Source organism: Hypanus sabinus, unplaced genomic scaffold, assembly GCF_030144855.1.
Source record: "Hypanus sabinus isolate sHypSab1 unplaced genomic scaffold, sHypSab1.hap1 scaffold_393, whole genome shotgun sequence".
NCBI classification, from domain to species: domain Eukaryota; kingdom Metazoa; phylum Chordata; class Chondrichthyes; order Myliobatiformes; family Dasyatidae; genus Hypanus; species Hypanus sabinus.
Window position 1 is genome coordinate 134,195 of NW_026781280.1, and position 14,827 is coordinate 149,021.

A 14,827-nucleotide genomic window follows, 5' to 3' on the forward strand; every position below is an offset into this window, starting at 1 on the left:
AGAGGAGTTTCTACCCATACTGACAGGTAATGATCAGAGTGGTTTTATACGAATACGCCAGACACAAGACAGTATACAAAGGACACTTAACATTCCGGATCATATACAAAAAAAAAATAAAATCGAAGCAACAGTGGTAGGCATGGACGCTGAAAAAGCATTTGATTCGGTTAATTGGAATTTTCTCTGCAGAGCTTTACATAGATTTGGTTTCCAAGACAAAATTATTAAAACTAAACAGACACTATATGACAATCCTGCTGCTAGGATTAAAGTCAATGGATGTTTATCAAATAGTCTTACCCTAGAAAGGGGTACCAGACAGGGTTGTGCATGGCCACCACTACTCTTCGCACTATCTCTGGAACCATTAGCTTAATACATCAGACAAAATGAAGATATCAGGTGAATTACTATTAAAGGGACAGAGCATAAATTGGCTTGATATGCGGATGACATTTTGATCTGTCTAGGGCAACCAACATACTCTTTACCTAAATTGATGCAATTCTTTGAACAATATGGTCCATTATAAGGATACAAGATCAACATAGATAAAACCCAATTACTTTCATATTACTATAGCCCACGAAGAGAAATTGAAAGTCGATACCTCTGGGCATGGCACACAGTCTTTCAAATATTTGGGCATCATTATGCCAAAAGATTTGGCAAAATTATCACAATGTAGTTATCAGACGTTATATAAAAAATTAAGCAATATGTGGCATGGTGGAGCCTGGTTCCTATTTTTCAGTCTCAGTCCAAGAAATGAGACTATTAAAATTAATATAAGGCCCAGACTGTTATATCTCTTTCAGACCTTACCAACAGAGATTAGGCAAAATCAATTCAATCAATGGAACAAGATGCTACCAAGGTATATTCGGCAGGGTAAAAGGCCTAGAGTTCGTCTTAAAACTTCGCAATTAGTAAAGGAAAAAAGGGGATGGGGCTTGCCTTCTCTTGGAGATTATTTTGCAGCACAGTTGACAGCTGTGGTACGTTGGTGCAACCCATCACATGACGCTCAATAAAAAAAACATTGAGGAGCAGGTAGTTCCCATCCCCATACAAGCAATTTTGGCTGATAACAACCTGCAAAGTTACTTAACTACTATTGATAATCCATGGGTGAAATTGACTCTGAAAATATGGAAAACTACTATAAAAGAATATAATCTGGAGGGAGATATTGCAATTCTTAAATGGTGTGCATATGACTCTGATTGTACACCAAATAAATTGGATGCTAGATTTAAGGACTGGACAGCTAAAGGAATAACAGTTCTTTGCAACATAATGTCAGTAGGAAAACTGTTCAGTTTTGAAATGCTTAAAGAGAAACAATAGAAAAACAAGATTTTTATCGGTATTTACAGATGCGACAATATGTTAATAAGATGCTTAAAAATGTAACCAAGGCAAATACATGCTTTACAGAGCTCTTTAGAAAAGCATATAATTCAGATAATGGTAATAGAATCATTTCAAGCATGTATAAGGGATTGACAAATCTCGAACACATTCGACTTCATACATTAAAACAAAATGGGAGAAGGAAGGAGGGATAATAATATCTGAGGAAGAATGGACATCTATATGGAGATATCAATGGTAGTGCACCAATTCACAGAAATGGAGGGAGTTCGGATGGAAAAACTTAATAAGATATTTTATTACACCTTCTCAGAAATCCCATTGTGATGGTAACCTCCCTGTTTGCTGGAGAAATTGTGGAAATCAAAATGCAAATCATTATCATATTTTTTGCGACTGCCCTGTTACCAAAAGCTATTGGAGGGGGATACGTAATGCCCTAACAAGACATCTTTAAATATGAAATAGCCTTGGAGAGTAAGACCATATATTTTGGATATATACCTCAAGAGTGGGTGAAAAGAGATAAATATTTAATGAATATACTGTTGGCGGCTGGTAAAAAGACTCTTAACGGGAAATAGTTATCACAGGAGAGCCCAACTTTAAATAAATGGATGGAATTTACAACAGATATTTGCAAAATGGAGAAGATAACAGCATCTGTTAATCATAAGCTGGAACAACTTGATTCATACTGGGAAAAATGGTTTAACTACATAATGCCTCATAGGCCTGATTTTATTCTCACAAATCAATGAGTCTGTTGTAAAAAAAAATCACACCCTACTTGTAAATAGTTCTTTCCTTTTGCTTGTTTTTGTCTTTCCACTGTTTTCTATAAGTGTGTGTCCCAGATAAATACTTTGTGGAGATTTTGTGATATATATGATTATATGATATATATGTACAATGTCTGAAATACATCTTATGGAACTGGTTGTTTGATGAACTTGTTTCATATCCCGTAGCTGGGTGTCTGATCAGCAGAGAAGCAAGAATCCGTTGGAGTCTGGTAGTACCAACCGAAAGGCGTTTATTAGTAAACTGCACAATACAATATCAAAAATGCAAATATACATGTAAAACAAGTTAGCAGTAATAAACCTAAAAATGTAGGAATAATAATAAGCAATAACAAACAAGCTCTATCGATGTCTAGGGGTAAATGAATTGTCATAGGAAAGTATAGAGTTCAGTTCATAAATGCTGAGGTGGTTATAGTTGTTGTGTTGAAAACGTTGGAGAGAGAGCGAGAGCGACAGAGAGCGAGCGAGCGAGATGTAACAGCAACAGCTGTGGCAGGAAAACCTTTTGTGGCTTTCTTAATCCGTCGTGTTTTTGTGGTTATTCAGTTATGACCCCTCCGTCCACCAGCTAGACCATTCTTCTGTGGTAGACTGGTCACTCTGGCATGTGTGGACACACACACGTCCCCACCGTCCCTGCTGTAACACTGTGAGCTTTACTGACGGATCTCCTGGTTCGGTCTCCAAAGCACCCACCTTTCTGTGGGTTCCCAACACTCAGTCAGTGTCCACTGGTGTGTCTGAAGGGTGTCTCTCCAGACCTGTCCTTTATCCCCACTCACGGGGTCTCAGCTATCCATAGAAGAAAATTTAGAAATTGACAACATTCCAAACAGAACATCCTTGGATTAACAATGTTTCCAGAGAGGGCTATTTGTTACACCGTCATTGTAATTGTCGGTATCCCGGGTAAGTATCTTTCGATTACTTATACGGAAGCAGAGCCGCTCTCAGCTACTGATGAGTGAGTGAGTGTGTGTGCCTGTCTGTTTGCTGCTGATTGTGCATCGGTGAACAGTGGCAGGCTTGCAATGATGTTTGTCCAATGTGCTGGGGAATTAGCTCAAATGGTAGAGCGCTCGCTTAGCATGCGAGAGGTAGCGAGATCGATGCTCGCATTCTCCATCGGCATTTTGTATTCAGAGGATTCGTCGCACTAAATCCCTGAACTTGTAATGCACAAAAGATGCGGTTGTGCGGAAAATGCCTGTCAAAGGGCCGGGAGAAAATGTCGTAGGTTTGCTGCGTTGAAAGCAGATAGGAGGGAAAGCCGGCAGGCAGCTGGTGTTTCAGTAATGGATGAGCTGCAGGCGACGATTCCGGCATAAATCAGGTGAGTGGTTAGAACCATTGCCCTGGTTACTGGGTGAAAAGAGAAAGCTGAGTAACCTTTGATTTGAACGGGCGAGGACGATCAAAGAGCTGTGTGGGAATCGTAGTGTCCCTAGAATTGTCAGAAGCGCCGTGATAGGCGTCATCCCGTGGCCTGTGGCCCCCAGTGCTGGAAGGACGAGATAATTGCCATAGGCAGGCTTTTGCCATCGGTCGACAGATGCCGGTCTGAAATCTGCATAATGATTGTCGGTAGGAGCCAAGGTGGAGAAACTTGGTGTCGCTTTTCCTTCGATAGCTCAGTTGGTAGAGCGGAGGACTGTAGAGGAAATGGAGTCATCCTTAGGTCGCTGGTTCGATTCCGGCTCGAAGGATCAGGACTTCTTTTACTGTGCCCGTCATGAATTCCATACCACAGCCTCTCCATGATTGAAATTCCCCCGCGAACGTGGCATTTGTGGACAAGCAGCTGGAATTTCTTTTATACCATGTTAACATCATTTTAAAATTATGCTAAAATCTTTCGACATCTTTAGTAATATTATAATGAAATACTCTGAATTTAAGTGCATTAATGAATATAATCCATAAATGTGTTAAACACTAAACGTATCACATTTACAATGAAAAATTTCAGCTTCAACGTATGTGCATTGTCATTGTTTTCAAGTTACAACACTGTCACAAATGGTCACAATAAAGACAGAATAGAAGTCTTACTGTTAAGAAACCACCAACGTCGTCCCGTCAGAACATTTCACTGTTGCATCCTCCCTGTCAATTGTGACTGCCTGACAGTGATTACGTGTCTTGTGTGTTATGTTTTGTCATCGTTTGACTTGCATATTACAGATTTAAACAACATTACAAGTGCCGAGCACTTTTAAGACCGGGTAACAATGTTCTGCTCAGAGCAATGGTTTGTCCCCGAAGCAGTAAAATAAAACAGAGGGAAGGTTACTGCGGTGCAATATCTTGTTTCCAGAATCTGAACTTGTAATCGAATAGTAACTCAGACTTTCGGAAAGAAGCGTAGCTGCGCACTTCAATTACACTCCCCCTCTCCTTGGAGATACCGCGCTTGGAGTTCTGTGAACAGTCTTGGTCGCCCTGTTATAGGAAAGGCAGAAGTCCGCTGAAAAGAGTGCTGTCAGTATTTACAAAGATTTGCAGGGACTCGCTGGATTGAGTTACAGGGAGAGGTTCGGCCGAGTGGCATTTTATTGAGGGCAGAAATGTAGCTGGATCACGAGCGACGTTTCCTCACGTAGAAGTTGCTCTGTGTATTGAACAGCCTGACAAAGTAATGGGCGTACAGAGTCGTTAACAATATTTGAAGTACACATGGACAGTTTGACGAATGTGACCCAATCACGAACAACTGTATCAGGTGGCCATGTCGGTCGGCATGGAGATATTGGGCCGAAGGACCCGTTTCTGTGCTCCATCATTCTTGGACTCTGCTCATCGCTGCTGCATCCGTGAACGTGAAGAGATTAATGTGAGCATGCGCTACTGTAAAACGCTTTATGCTGCGGTCACGTGTTCAAACTAACAAAGTATCTTTTTACTTCCACTGATAATGTCCAGCAGAGATTTAATTTCAAGAGAACAATTTACGGCTGTATTTCTGCCAAAAATGCGTTTGAATTTCTTTATTCTTATTTTTGGTCTATTTTTTCACTGCAGTTAACCTTGTGACGATCATCATTCTCAGCCGAGGAAACTGCGGTCTCTCCAGATGTGTGACGCGTTACCTGGTGGCGATGGCTGCGGCGGATCTAATGGTGGTGGTTATCGAAGTCCTGTTCTACCAGATGGGTCGAGCAAACGGACCGTCTGTTGAATCCGCTACTTCCTTTCTTCCTCATTTTGACCCTCAATGCTCTGACCGTCAGACAGATACTAGCGGCGAGCAGAGTCCGCAGGGGGCTGAAGGGACGGGGAAATTGCGGGAAACACCGGGATCCGGAGATGCAGAGTCGGAGACAATCCATCATTCTGCTCTTCAGCCTGTCGGCGAGTTTCCTTCTCTGTTGGGCGACAACCACTCTGGTCTTCATCTCATGCGATGATTCTACACAGACCTGGAAACGTCTATTCGGCTTTTTCAGGCACAGTTTGGGGTTCAGTGATTCAGAATTTCAGCAGCTGCACGAATACATTTATCTACGGAGTGACACAGACCAGATTCAGAGAGCAGGTGAAAATCATTCTGCTCTCGCCGGCTACTTTAGTTTTGAAATATTTTTAGTCTGTACCGCTCAGATGAAAGGGTCAAATAATTTACAAATTTCGAAATAAGATACCGCTCTGCAAGTACATTAATGAATTGAACTGCCTGAAAAAGTTACTGTTCCCAGCATTTCTGCCTTTCCATTATTTCAGAAGTAAAATCATTTATTTTTCTATTACAGATTAGATTGCTTGTCGTTTCGGTTCTGTAAAATGTATTTTACCTTGCACATTATATCACCCTGATATCCGGGATTGAAAACACGCAGATCCATTGTCGAAGTGTCCATTTTCTAAATCTTGCTAGTGACCTGGCCGTGTCTGCCAATCCCGACGTCCATTCTCCTTCCCTCTTGTTCCGAATTCTCCCTTTATTTAAACTTCCGGTTTGTCTGCTATACCTGTATGTATAATTGCCTTTTCTCTGTCCGGATGAAGCTTTCCAGTTTCAGCAAGAGTCGAATCCTACAGCCCGGAGGAGATGTAATTCTTCATTGGCCCAACTTCGCTCTAATTTGATAACATATCGGGACACATTTCCTATTGGCCTGAGACTATTTTCATACAGTAAATACAAGTTACCCTTGCTATAACAGGTTTGCAGCACAGGCCCTTTACAACAATGATGCCGAACATGAGGAAAACGAGAAACAAGTTAAAAGAATTTACGTTTTATACTTTCAATAACGTTAAGTTGTATAACTTCAGAATTAATATCTTCGGTAGGAGTAATGTGTGCCCGGCAATTTTGCTTCAGAAAGTTCAATTACAGTATTGATTTTTTATTATTGATGTTGTCTTCTTATCGTGACATTCAAATGGTAAAATTGCGGCATAATTGCTAAAAGCGTTCACTATCAGTGATACGGGTGATTTGGAGAGAGGGGTTAGATCATCCTTGGAAGATGGGAGACTGTGATGGAATCTGCCAGGATGATATAGCAGTTTGTAGGACACTCAAATGCTAAGAACGTGGAAAATGTGGAGAAGGTACTTAAATTATGCCTAGAAGAGAGAAGATGTGGGGAGTCTGCCAGGATGATATGAGAATTGTGAAGGCAGAGTCACAGTAGGTGTAAGGACTGTGGACGGTCGGTACAGGAAGAATACAGTGAATGTGCCTCGAAAAATCTAACCGGGAATCAAAACACATTCCACACAGAGGATGGAGATGCGGGGAAGGGGCTCAATTTGCATTCACTGGGACAATTGCGATATATTAGAATGAAGTTGTTAAAAATAATCGCTTCTTATTAACACGGGGGAACCCTTCAGTGAAGCAGAAGATGCGTAAGCTGATGCAATGGGGCAGTTACTGACTCCCAAAAGCTGCGGGGTAATCGGGTGGCCATGGAGATTTGATATCGTGCAATAACGGGGAGCGCGACTCTGCAGAATCAAGCCCTGAAATGTTGCTGCTTCTCCGGACCGGTGAAGGATTCACACTAGACTTCCTCAGATGTCAGTAGCATTTGCAAATTTTTATAATCACTAATGGAGAGCGGGAAAACTGGGAGAACATAACAGTGACATAGTGGAAGGTTAATGGGAAATACAGCAGATGAAATAAAATACTGAAGGTCGTGACTCCCGATAATAAAACTCGCCTCTTGCACGACCCTCTCACACTGACTACGCGTGTCTCCAAGTAGCTACAGATACTGACCGTCGGAATCTCTCAACCCCCACAGACACAACTCCTCCTCTAACCTCTTCCAAACACCCAGACTCGGAATGGAAGTTCAGACACAGACGGCTTGGCCCCTCTTTCAATATTGACAAGCGGGTCTCTGTTCAAATAAAGATCGTCCGCTCAAACTGGAATGGCGGTAACTAGCCCCTCGCTTTATCCGTCTCTCTAAAGTCATGAGGGAAACTGCCCCGGCAACATACACATCACGTCTTCCCCGTTCTCTAAAAATTCATCCCGCCTTATACGTATCGGGATTTAAACTTGTACGTTGTCCCTACTTGGCCCCGAATCGGAAGCCACACATGCCTTTCCCTCCGCCCCTCACCACTGGGGATCATTTTACCAGTACGGGTGGGATATGGTCCGGAGGAAGAAGGGGTATTTTGGATCCTGTCCTTTACTCAGAATTCCAAAGGACATTCCGGACAGTACTGGGCCGTCAGATGCCGTCCATGGTGGGACGGGATTTGTCGCACCCTCTGGTCGGCGGTAGAGTATTCTCAGAACTCTGTTTTTCCCTTTGCTGTTTTTGTAATCCTCTGCTTAGTTGCTGCCTGAATGGCAAATTTCCTCCAACATTTTGTGTGTGTGCGTCTCTGTATTTCCATCAACTGCAGAATATTTTGTGTCTTATATCTGCCTTTGTAAGAGGATTGAACGTTGGCATTAGATACCCTTTGATATTGAGTATGGGAGCCGCTTTCTGCGTTAAAGCAGCTGCTGAGTTTTCCATATACAAATGAAAACTGAGGTTTGGACATGGAACTGGCGCTTGCAGAAACTTTTAATGGCACCGTGCGTACCCATAATGCTCAGCATTAAAAAAATTCGCCGGCGCTGAAGCATCGGTCATATGCGCAGGCGTGAAGGTTGTGACGGTGGCGAATTTTACGCATGCGTGCAGTTCACAAAAGGTCTCGGGAGCCCGGCAGCTGGATCGGACGCAGGTAAGCAGTTATCTACGGACTACTGTCCTAAACATCGACTGAGGGGCAACTGCTGTGAGCTCCCCACACCGTACCCCGCAATCCCGGGACGGCCCTGCTCACCTCCCTCTCTCTCTCAGCCCCACGATCCGTACACGGGTCCCGGGGAGCTTCTGGCTGATGAGGGAATGGGAACCGATGGATCTCTCAGACAGAGCTGAGCTCCAGCTATCTAAATGCAAGGATTAGGAACTCGGAGAAAGGGAACAAAATTTTTTACATCACATTGAGAAAATCACCTTTGTTTCGCTTCCAATCACAAACTCTGCAGATGCTGGAAATCGAAGCAACACACACAGAATGCTGGAGGAATTCAGCATTAGTACTCTTTTCCATAGATGCTGCCTGGCCTGCTGAGTTCCTCCAGCATTTTCTGTGTGTTGTTGAGCTACCTCCTCTCGTTCTGGACTTTTCTACCGGTGACGACATGTTTTGACCCATTCTGTCTGGAAGTTAATGACATCAAAAACCTTTGCCCTTGGGCAACAAGTAACTTTCACATCCCAAATGTGCCAGACTCCAATGAGACAGACTATTACCCTTCCCTTCATATTTATAATAGATTCTACCTTCTTTTGTTCTGGACTTTTCTACCCGTGACGACATGTTTTGACCCATTCTCTCTGGGAAGTTAATGACATCAAAAAACTTGGTCCTGGGCAACAAGTAGCTTTCACATAACAAACGTGCCAGAGTCTGTTATTCCTTTCGCTGTGGTAACGTTCCCAGGATCGTAGCAGCAGGAACAGTTTGTGGTTGTGGTGAACTGGGTCCCCAATATCCTTAGGGCATGTTTACACACCTGTCTCTGTAAATGGATTGAATAGTTCACATCTGCAGATGTGCTGGGCTGTCCGCACAACTCTCTGCAGGTTCCTGCAATTACGGGAAGTACAGTTCCCGTACCAGGCAGTGATGCAGCCAGTCAGGGTGCTCTCAATTGTGTTCCTGTAGAATGTTCTTGGTATTTGGGGCCCCAACCCAAACTTCTTCAGTCATCTGAGGTGACAGAGGTGCTGTTGTGCTTTTTTTTACAACACAGCTGGTACGTAGACACGTGGAAATCTGCAGATGCTGGAAATTAAAGAAGCACACATAAAATGCTGGTGAACACAGCAAGCCAGGTAGCATCTATAGGAAGAAGCATGTCGACTTTTCTGGCCGAGACCCTTCGTCAGGGCACCATGTGATATCCTCGGTGGTGTTTATGCCAAGGAACTTAAAGCTCTTCACCTTCTTAACCACAGATTGATTAATGTCAATGGGGGTTAGCCTGACTCCATTCCTTCTGTCGTCCACAATCAGCTCCTTTGTTTTTGTGACAGTGAGCGAGAGTTTGTTTTCTTGACACCAGTCAGGTTTTGTTCAGACCTCAGACAAAGTCAGCAATCACATGGAGCATGGTGCGATGAATGTGCTGAGCTGTGTATATCACAATGCAAGAAGCCTCGTAGGAAAGCCAGATGAGCTCAGGACAGGGAATTATGATATTGTAGACATTATTGGGACTTGTTTACACCAAACAGTCTGAGGGATTCAGAGGAACAAATCTGTAGAGAGATTGCAGACCATGTCAATAAACATAGGTTGATTCAGTAAGTGATTTTAACTTTACACATATTGACTGGGACTCCCACACTGTAAAAGGACTGGATGTGGTAATGTTTGTCAAATGTGCCCTTAATCAGTACGTAGAATTCCCGACGTAGAAGTGTGCAATAAGCTGTTAGCAAATGATCCAAGGCTGGTGACAAAATTTAGTGATCATAATGCCATGAGATTCAAAATAAAGATGGTATAAGAAAGGTCTGGACAATGGGTTGAGACTCTAAATTGGAGAACGGTCAATTTTGATTGTGTCAGAAAGGATCTGACAAGTGTGGTTTGGGACAGGCTATCTTCTAACAAAGGAGATCTCAGTAAGTGGTAGGCCTACAGAAGTGAAATTTTGAGGGTGTAGAGTCTGTATGTGACTGCCAAGATAAAAGTTGAGAGAAAACAGGTGCAGGGAATCTTGGTTTTCAAGAGCTAGCGAGGCCCCAGATGTTTTGTTCCTCTAAATCCCTCAGACGGTTGGGAGCTACCAAGACCCATAAATGACTACAATACCAGGATTTCACACACTGAGCTCATCTGAGGTTTTTTAGTTGTCTGCTGTTGGTTTCTAAAAGTTTTTGCTGTATTATGTGCCCTCTCTCTGGCTTTATGTTGGCTTTGGCTTCTCACTTTAGCCACGGTTGTGTCCTCCTGTTGTTCTAATATTTCCACTTCTGGGGAATCACTCAGCTCCCGAATTACTCCCAGAAACTCCAACCATTGTTGCTCCGTTGTCACTCCTATCTTTCCCTTCCAAACAAGATTGGCCAGCTTCTCTGTCACAGAAACATGGAGAAGTTCAGCATGGAAATGGTCTATTTGGCCCATCCAGTCAATGCTGAAAAAACATTTAAGCTGTCTAATGCAAATACCTGCACTGGTACCATCACGCTCCATACCCCCACCATCCAGGTTCCCATCCAAACTTCCTTTAAGTGGTGAAACCGAGCACATATTCGCCACTTGTGCTGGCATCTCATTCCACACTCTCACAGCCATTATAGTGAAGAGCTTTTCCAAATGTTCCCATTAAATTTTCATCTTCCCCATTTACCCATGACCTCTGGTTGTGGTCCCACCCAACCTCAGTGGAAAAAGCTGCTTGCATTTACCCTATCTATACCCCCATAATTTTCTATACTTCTAACAGAATCTCAATCCAATGTATAATTTCCTTGTTTATTTTAGAGCCTTTTTTAGGTGTGTGAAATGATGAGGGGCATTGAGCATGTAGATAAACAGAAGTTTTTTTTTTTCCCAGGGTTGAAATGGCTAACACGAGGGGGCGTAGTTTTAAGGTGCTTGGAAATAGATACTGAGGGATGTCAGGGGTAAGATTTTTACACAGAGAGTGGTGCGTGTGTGAAATGCACTGGCAGCAGTGGTGGTCCAAGCAGATACAATGGGGTCTTTTAACAGCCTCGTAGATAGGTACATGGAGCTTAGAAAAACAGACTGTCCCAATCCACAGTTGCCAGATCCTAGTATCTTAATTCCAGGTGTTGATCCATGCCCTGAACACATCCGCCTTTCCTGCAATGCTCCTTGTATTGAAATATACAGGGCTCAGCATATTCACTGCATCATGCTCAACTTTTTCATTCCTGACTTTGAGGACTGAACAACAACTATCTCCACAAACACTCCACTCTCTGTTCAGTTATTCAGGCTCGCATTCCCACTGCAACTTTCGTTTAACCACCCCCCCCCCCCCTTACCCCCACCTCCCAGCATGCAGCTCTACCCTTTGGCTTTCCAGGTCAATAAAAATGAGGTGCATACCAGGTACAGGCAGATAGGAACAAATGGGGTCCTTATGAAATACAGGAAATTCAAGTGAACACTGATGAAATAAATAAAAGAAGGCACGAGGTTGCCCCAGCAGACAAGGTGAAGGAGAATCCTCAGGGAATCTGCAGATATGTTAAGAACAAAAAGATTGCATGGGAAAAAAATAATCCTCTGCAAGATCAGAATGGTAATCCATATGAGGAAACAAAACAGATAGGGAGGACAAGGCAGTGGATGTGCTCTGCATGGACATTTGCAAGGCACTTGACAAAGTCTCATATGGGAGGTTGGCCAAGAAGGTTCAGTCACTCAGCATTCAAGATGAGACAGTAAATTGGATGATCAAACCTTAGGAACTCAAGTAATCTCTCTTGAAATGTTGTCCTACACCCATTGATGGATTTTGTAAATCTATTTACAGGTTATAAATTGGAAGGAATTTGTCTCCAGGAATCTCAAACATGACATGCCAGTTTTGCTGTCTCTGTCTGGATATTTAAGAAGTGGAGCGAGGGATTCAATCGACCATCCTTCCTGCTCAGACTGTGGGGAGGGATTCACTCGGGCATTTGACCAACTGACAAGCCCGTCATTTTACACAGGAAAAAGGCCGCTCACCTGCTCAGACAGTGGGAGTGGATTCACTCGGTCATCTCAACTGAAGGTAAGTTCACACTGGGCAAGGCCATTCAGCTGTTCTGTGTGTGAGAAAGGATTCCGTCAGTCTTCCCACCTGTGGACACAATATTCAGTTCACACCAGGCAGAGGCTGTCATCTGCTGAATTTCTGGGAAAGGATGCACTCAGTCATCTGACCTAATGGCACAGCAGTGAGTTTGCACTGGGGAAAAGCCGTTCACTTGCTCAGTCTTTGGGACGGGATTCACTCAGTCATCCAATCTGCAGTGTCATCAGCGAATTCACACTGGAGAGAGGCCATTCAGTTGCTCAGTCTGCAGGAAGTTATTCACTCATTCATCTCACCAACAGAGTCATCAGCAAGTTCACACTGGAGACAGGCCATTCACCTGCTCAGAATGTGGGACGAGATTCACTCATTCATCCACCCTACAGAGTCACCAGCAAGTTCACACTGGGGAGCGGCCGTTCACCTGCTCAGAATGTGGGAAGGGATTCTCACTCACATCCCACCTACAGAAACACCAATCAGTTCACACTGGGGAGAGGCCATTCCTCTGCTCAGACTGTGGGAAGGGATTCAGTAAATCGTCACATCTGAAGGTACATCAGCAAGTTCATGCCGAAGACAGGCCGTTCACCTGCTCAGACTGTTGGAAGACATTCACTCTGTCATCCTATCTACAGAGACATCAACAAGTTCACACTGGAGAGAGCCCAGTCACCTGTTCAGTCTGTGGGTAGACATTCACTCAGTCATCCCATTTGCAGAGACATCAGCGAGTTCACACTGGAGAGAGCCCATTCACCTGTTCAGAATGTGTGAAAGGATTCACTCAGTCACCCCAATTACTGGCACACCAGTCAGTTCATAATGGGGAGTGGCTGTTGTTATGATTCCCTAGGTTTTGTTTGCTGTGGACTGACATTTAGAGAGAGAGAGAGAGAGAGAGAGAGAGAGAGAGAGAGAGAGAGAGAGAGAGAGAGAGAGAGAGAGAGAGATATGAAGAAGGCGAATCAGTCTGACTTGCAGCTTGTTTACATGACTCACAGCTTGTTTAGTTTTAACCACGGACACAGGCACTCAGAGTCAGACTGAGATGAAGGAGGAAAAATGGAAGGATCGAAACCAAGGAACTAGTGGCCAAGTGTCGCTGATTGCAACATTCCTATGCCCATAAGGGTGGGTAAATTATCAATTCAGCATACATCGAATGTGTGGAGGTCACCTCGTTTGATCCATAGGAGTGGATCTGAATTGGGGTATCCTGTGAAGACCACTGATGTGTTAACACTTGCCTGAGTGTGGTGTGGTAATTCACTTGAAGACGATACCCTTTGTGACGTCACTTTCGGTGATAATTCGTATGTGGATTTGGAACGAAGACAGTTAAAATCTACAGCAACTGTTATCTCGTTTTACCACCATGAAACTTGTGGAATTCGACATAATTGCCTTCTCTCAACATTGACACTGGTTTACAAATATCTCTCTCATCAGCTATTCCATGGTTGAACTGAACTTTCATACGTTGCCATCTCAAGACTCTAAGCCTTGTTTCTCCCGAGCCCAATAGTTTTGGCGTTATATTTACACATATATATTCATATAACAATGTTAACTTTTGTTTGTCTTGCTTGTTATATTATAAGTAGATTCTAATAAAGATAGTTTTAACTTCAAAAACAGACTCCAGATGTAGGTTATTGCTGCTGGTTCACCTTGCTAAGGTGAATTCGACAACAAGGAAGGTAAAGATGCAGAGGATAGTAGCTGAATGTTATGTATCTGAGGGTGTGTTTAAAGTGGAGGAGTTGGAGGTGTTTCCTGAAAGTAAACCTCGTGAGCTTGAGCTCCAGTACTAGTGAGAAAAATTACAGATAAAGGCTGCGGAAGGCAGAGGCAGTTTGAAGCTAGGGAGGCAGAAAAACAGAGGGACGAAGCAGAAAGACAGAGGCTGTTTGAGCTGGAAAAGAGAGAGATTGCAGCAAAGGGGTCTAGCGTTAGACTCTAGTGATAAGTTTAATGCCAGTCAGGAAGTTAAATTGGTACATCCATTTGGCGTGGCAGATGTTGATATATACTTTCAGCATTTTGAGAAGGTTGCTCAAAGTTTAAAGTGGCCAAAAGAGGGTTGGACTTTTCTCTTACGAAGTGTAATTAAGGGGAAGGCTCAGCAAGCCTATTCTGCTTTGACAGTTGATGAAGCAGCTGATTATGACATAGTGAAACAGGCTGTGCTCAACGCTTATGAGTTGGTCCCAGAATCATGCAGACAAAAGTTTGGAAATTTGAAGAAATCTGTGAAACAGACTTATATGGAACTTGCTTATGAGAAGTTTGTGTGATTTGAACACCGGTGCAC

The 14,827-nt window shown here is 43.3% G+C and overlaps 1 protein-coding gene and 2 non-coding genes across 3 annotated transcripts; all 3 read left to right on the forward strand.

Annotated features, from left to right (window-relative positions):
* Nucleotides 1-3,241: 3,241 nt before the first annotated feature.
* trnaa-agc (transfer RNA alanine (anticodon AGC)) lies at nt 3,242-3,314 on the forward strand. The gene has a single exon. It is a non-coding gene; the product is annotated as a tRNA-Ala (tRNA).
* Nucleotides 3,315-3,809: 495 nt separating this feature from the next.
* Nucleotides 3,810-3,895, forward strand: trnay-gua (transfer RNA tyrosine (anticodon GUA)). The gene is given in 2 exon segments: nt 3,810-3,846; nt 3,860-3,895. It is a non-coding gene; the product is annotated as a tRNA-Tyr (tRNA).
* A 1,022-nt stretch (nt 3,896-4,917) lies between these two features.
* LOC132388728 (zinc finger protein 420-like) lies at nt 4,918-13,048 on the forward strand. Its single transcript, XM_059961116.1, has 3 exons — nt 4,918-5,038; nt 8,266-8,396; nt 12,244-13,048. Exons 1-3 carry the CDS (start codon nt 4,918-4,920, stop codon nt 12,640-12,642), a joined length of 651 nt encoding a protein of 216 aa, XP_059817099.1. The 3' UTR covers nt 12,643-13,048.
* Nucleotides 13,049-14,827: the final 1,779 nt, after the last annotated feature.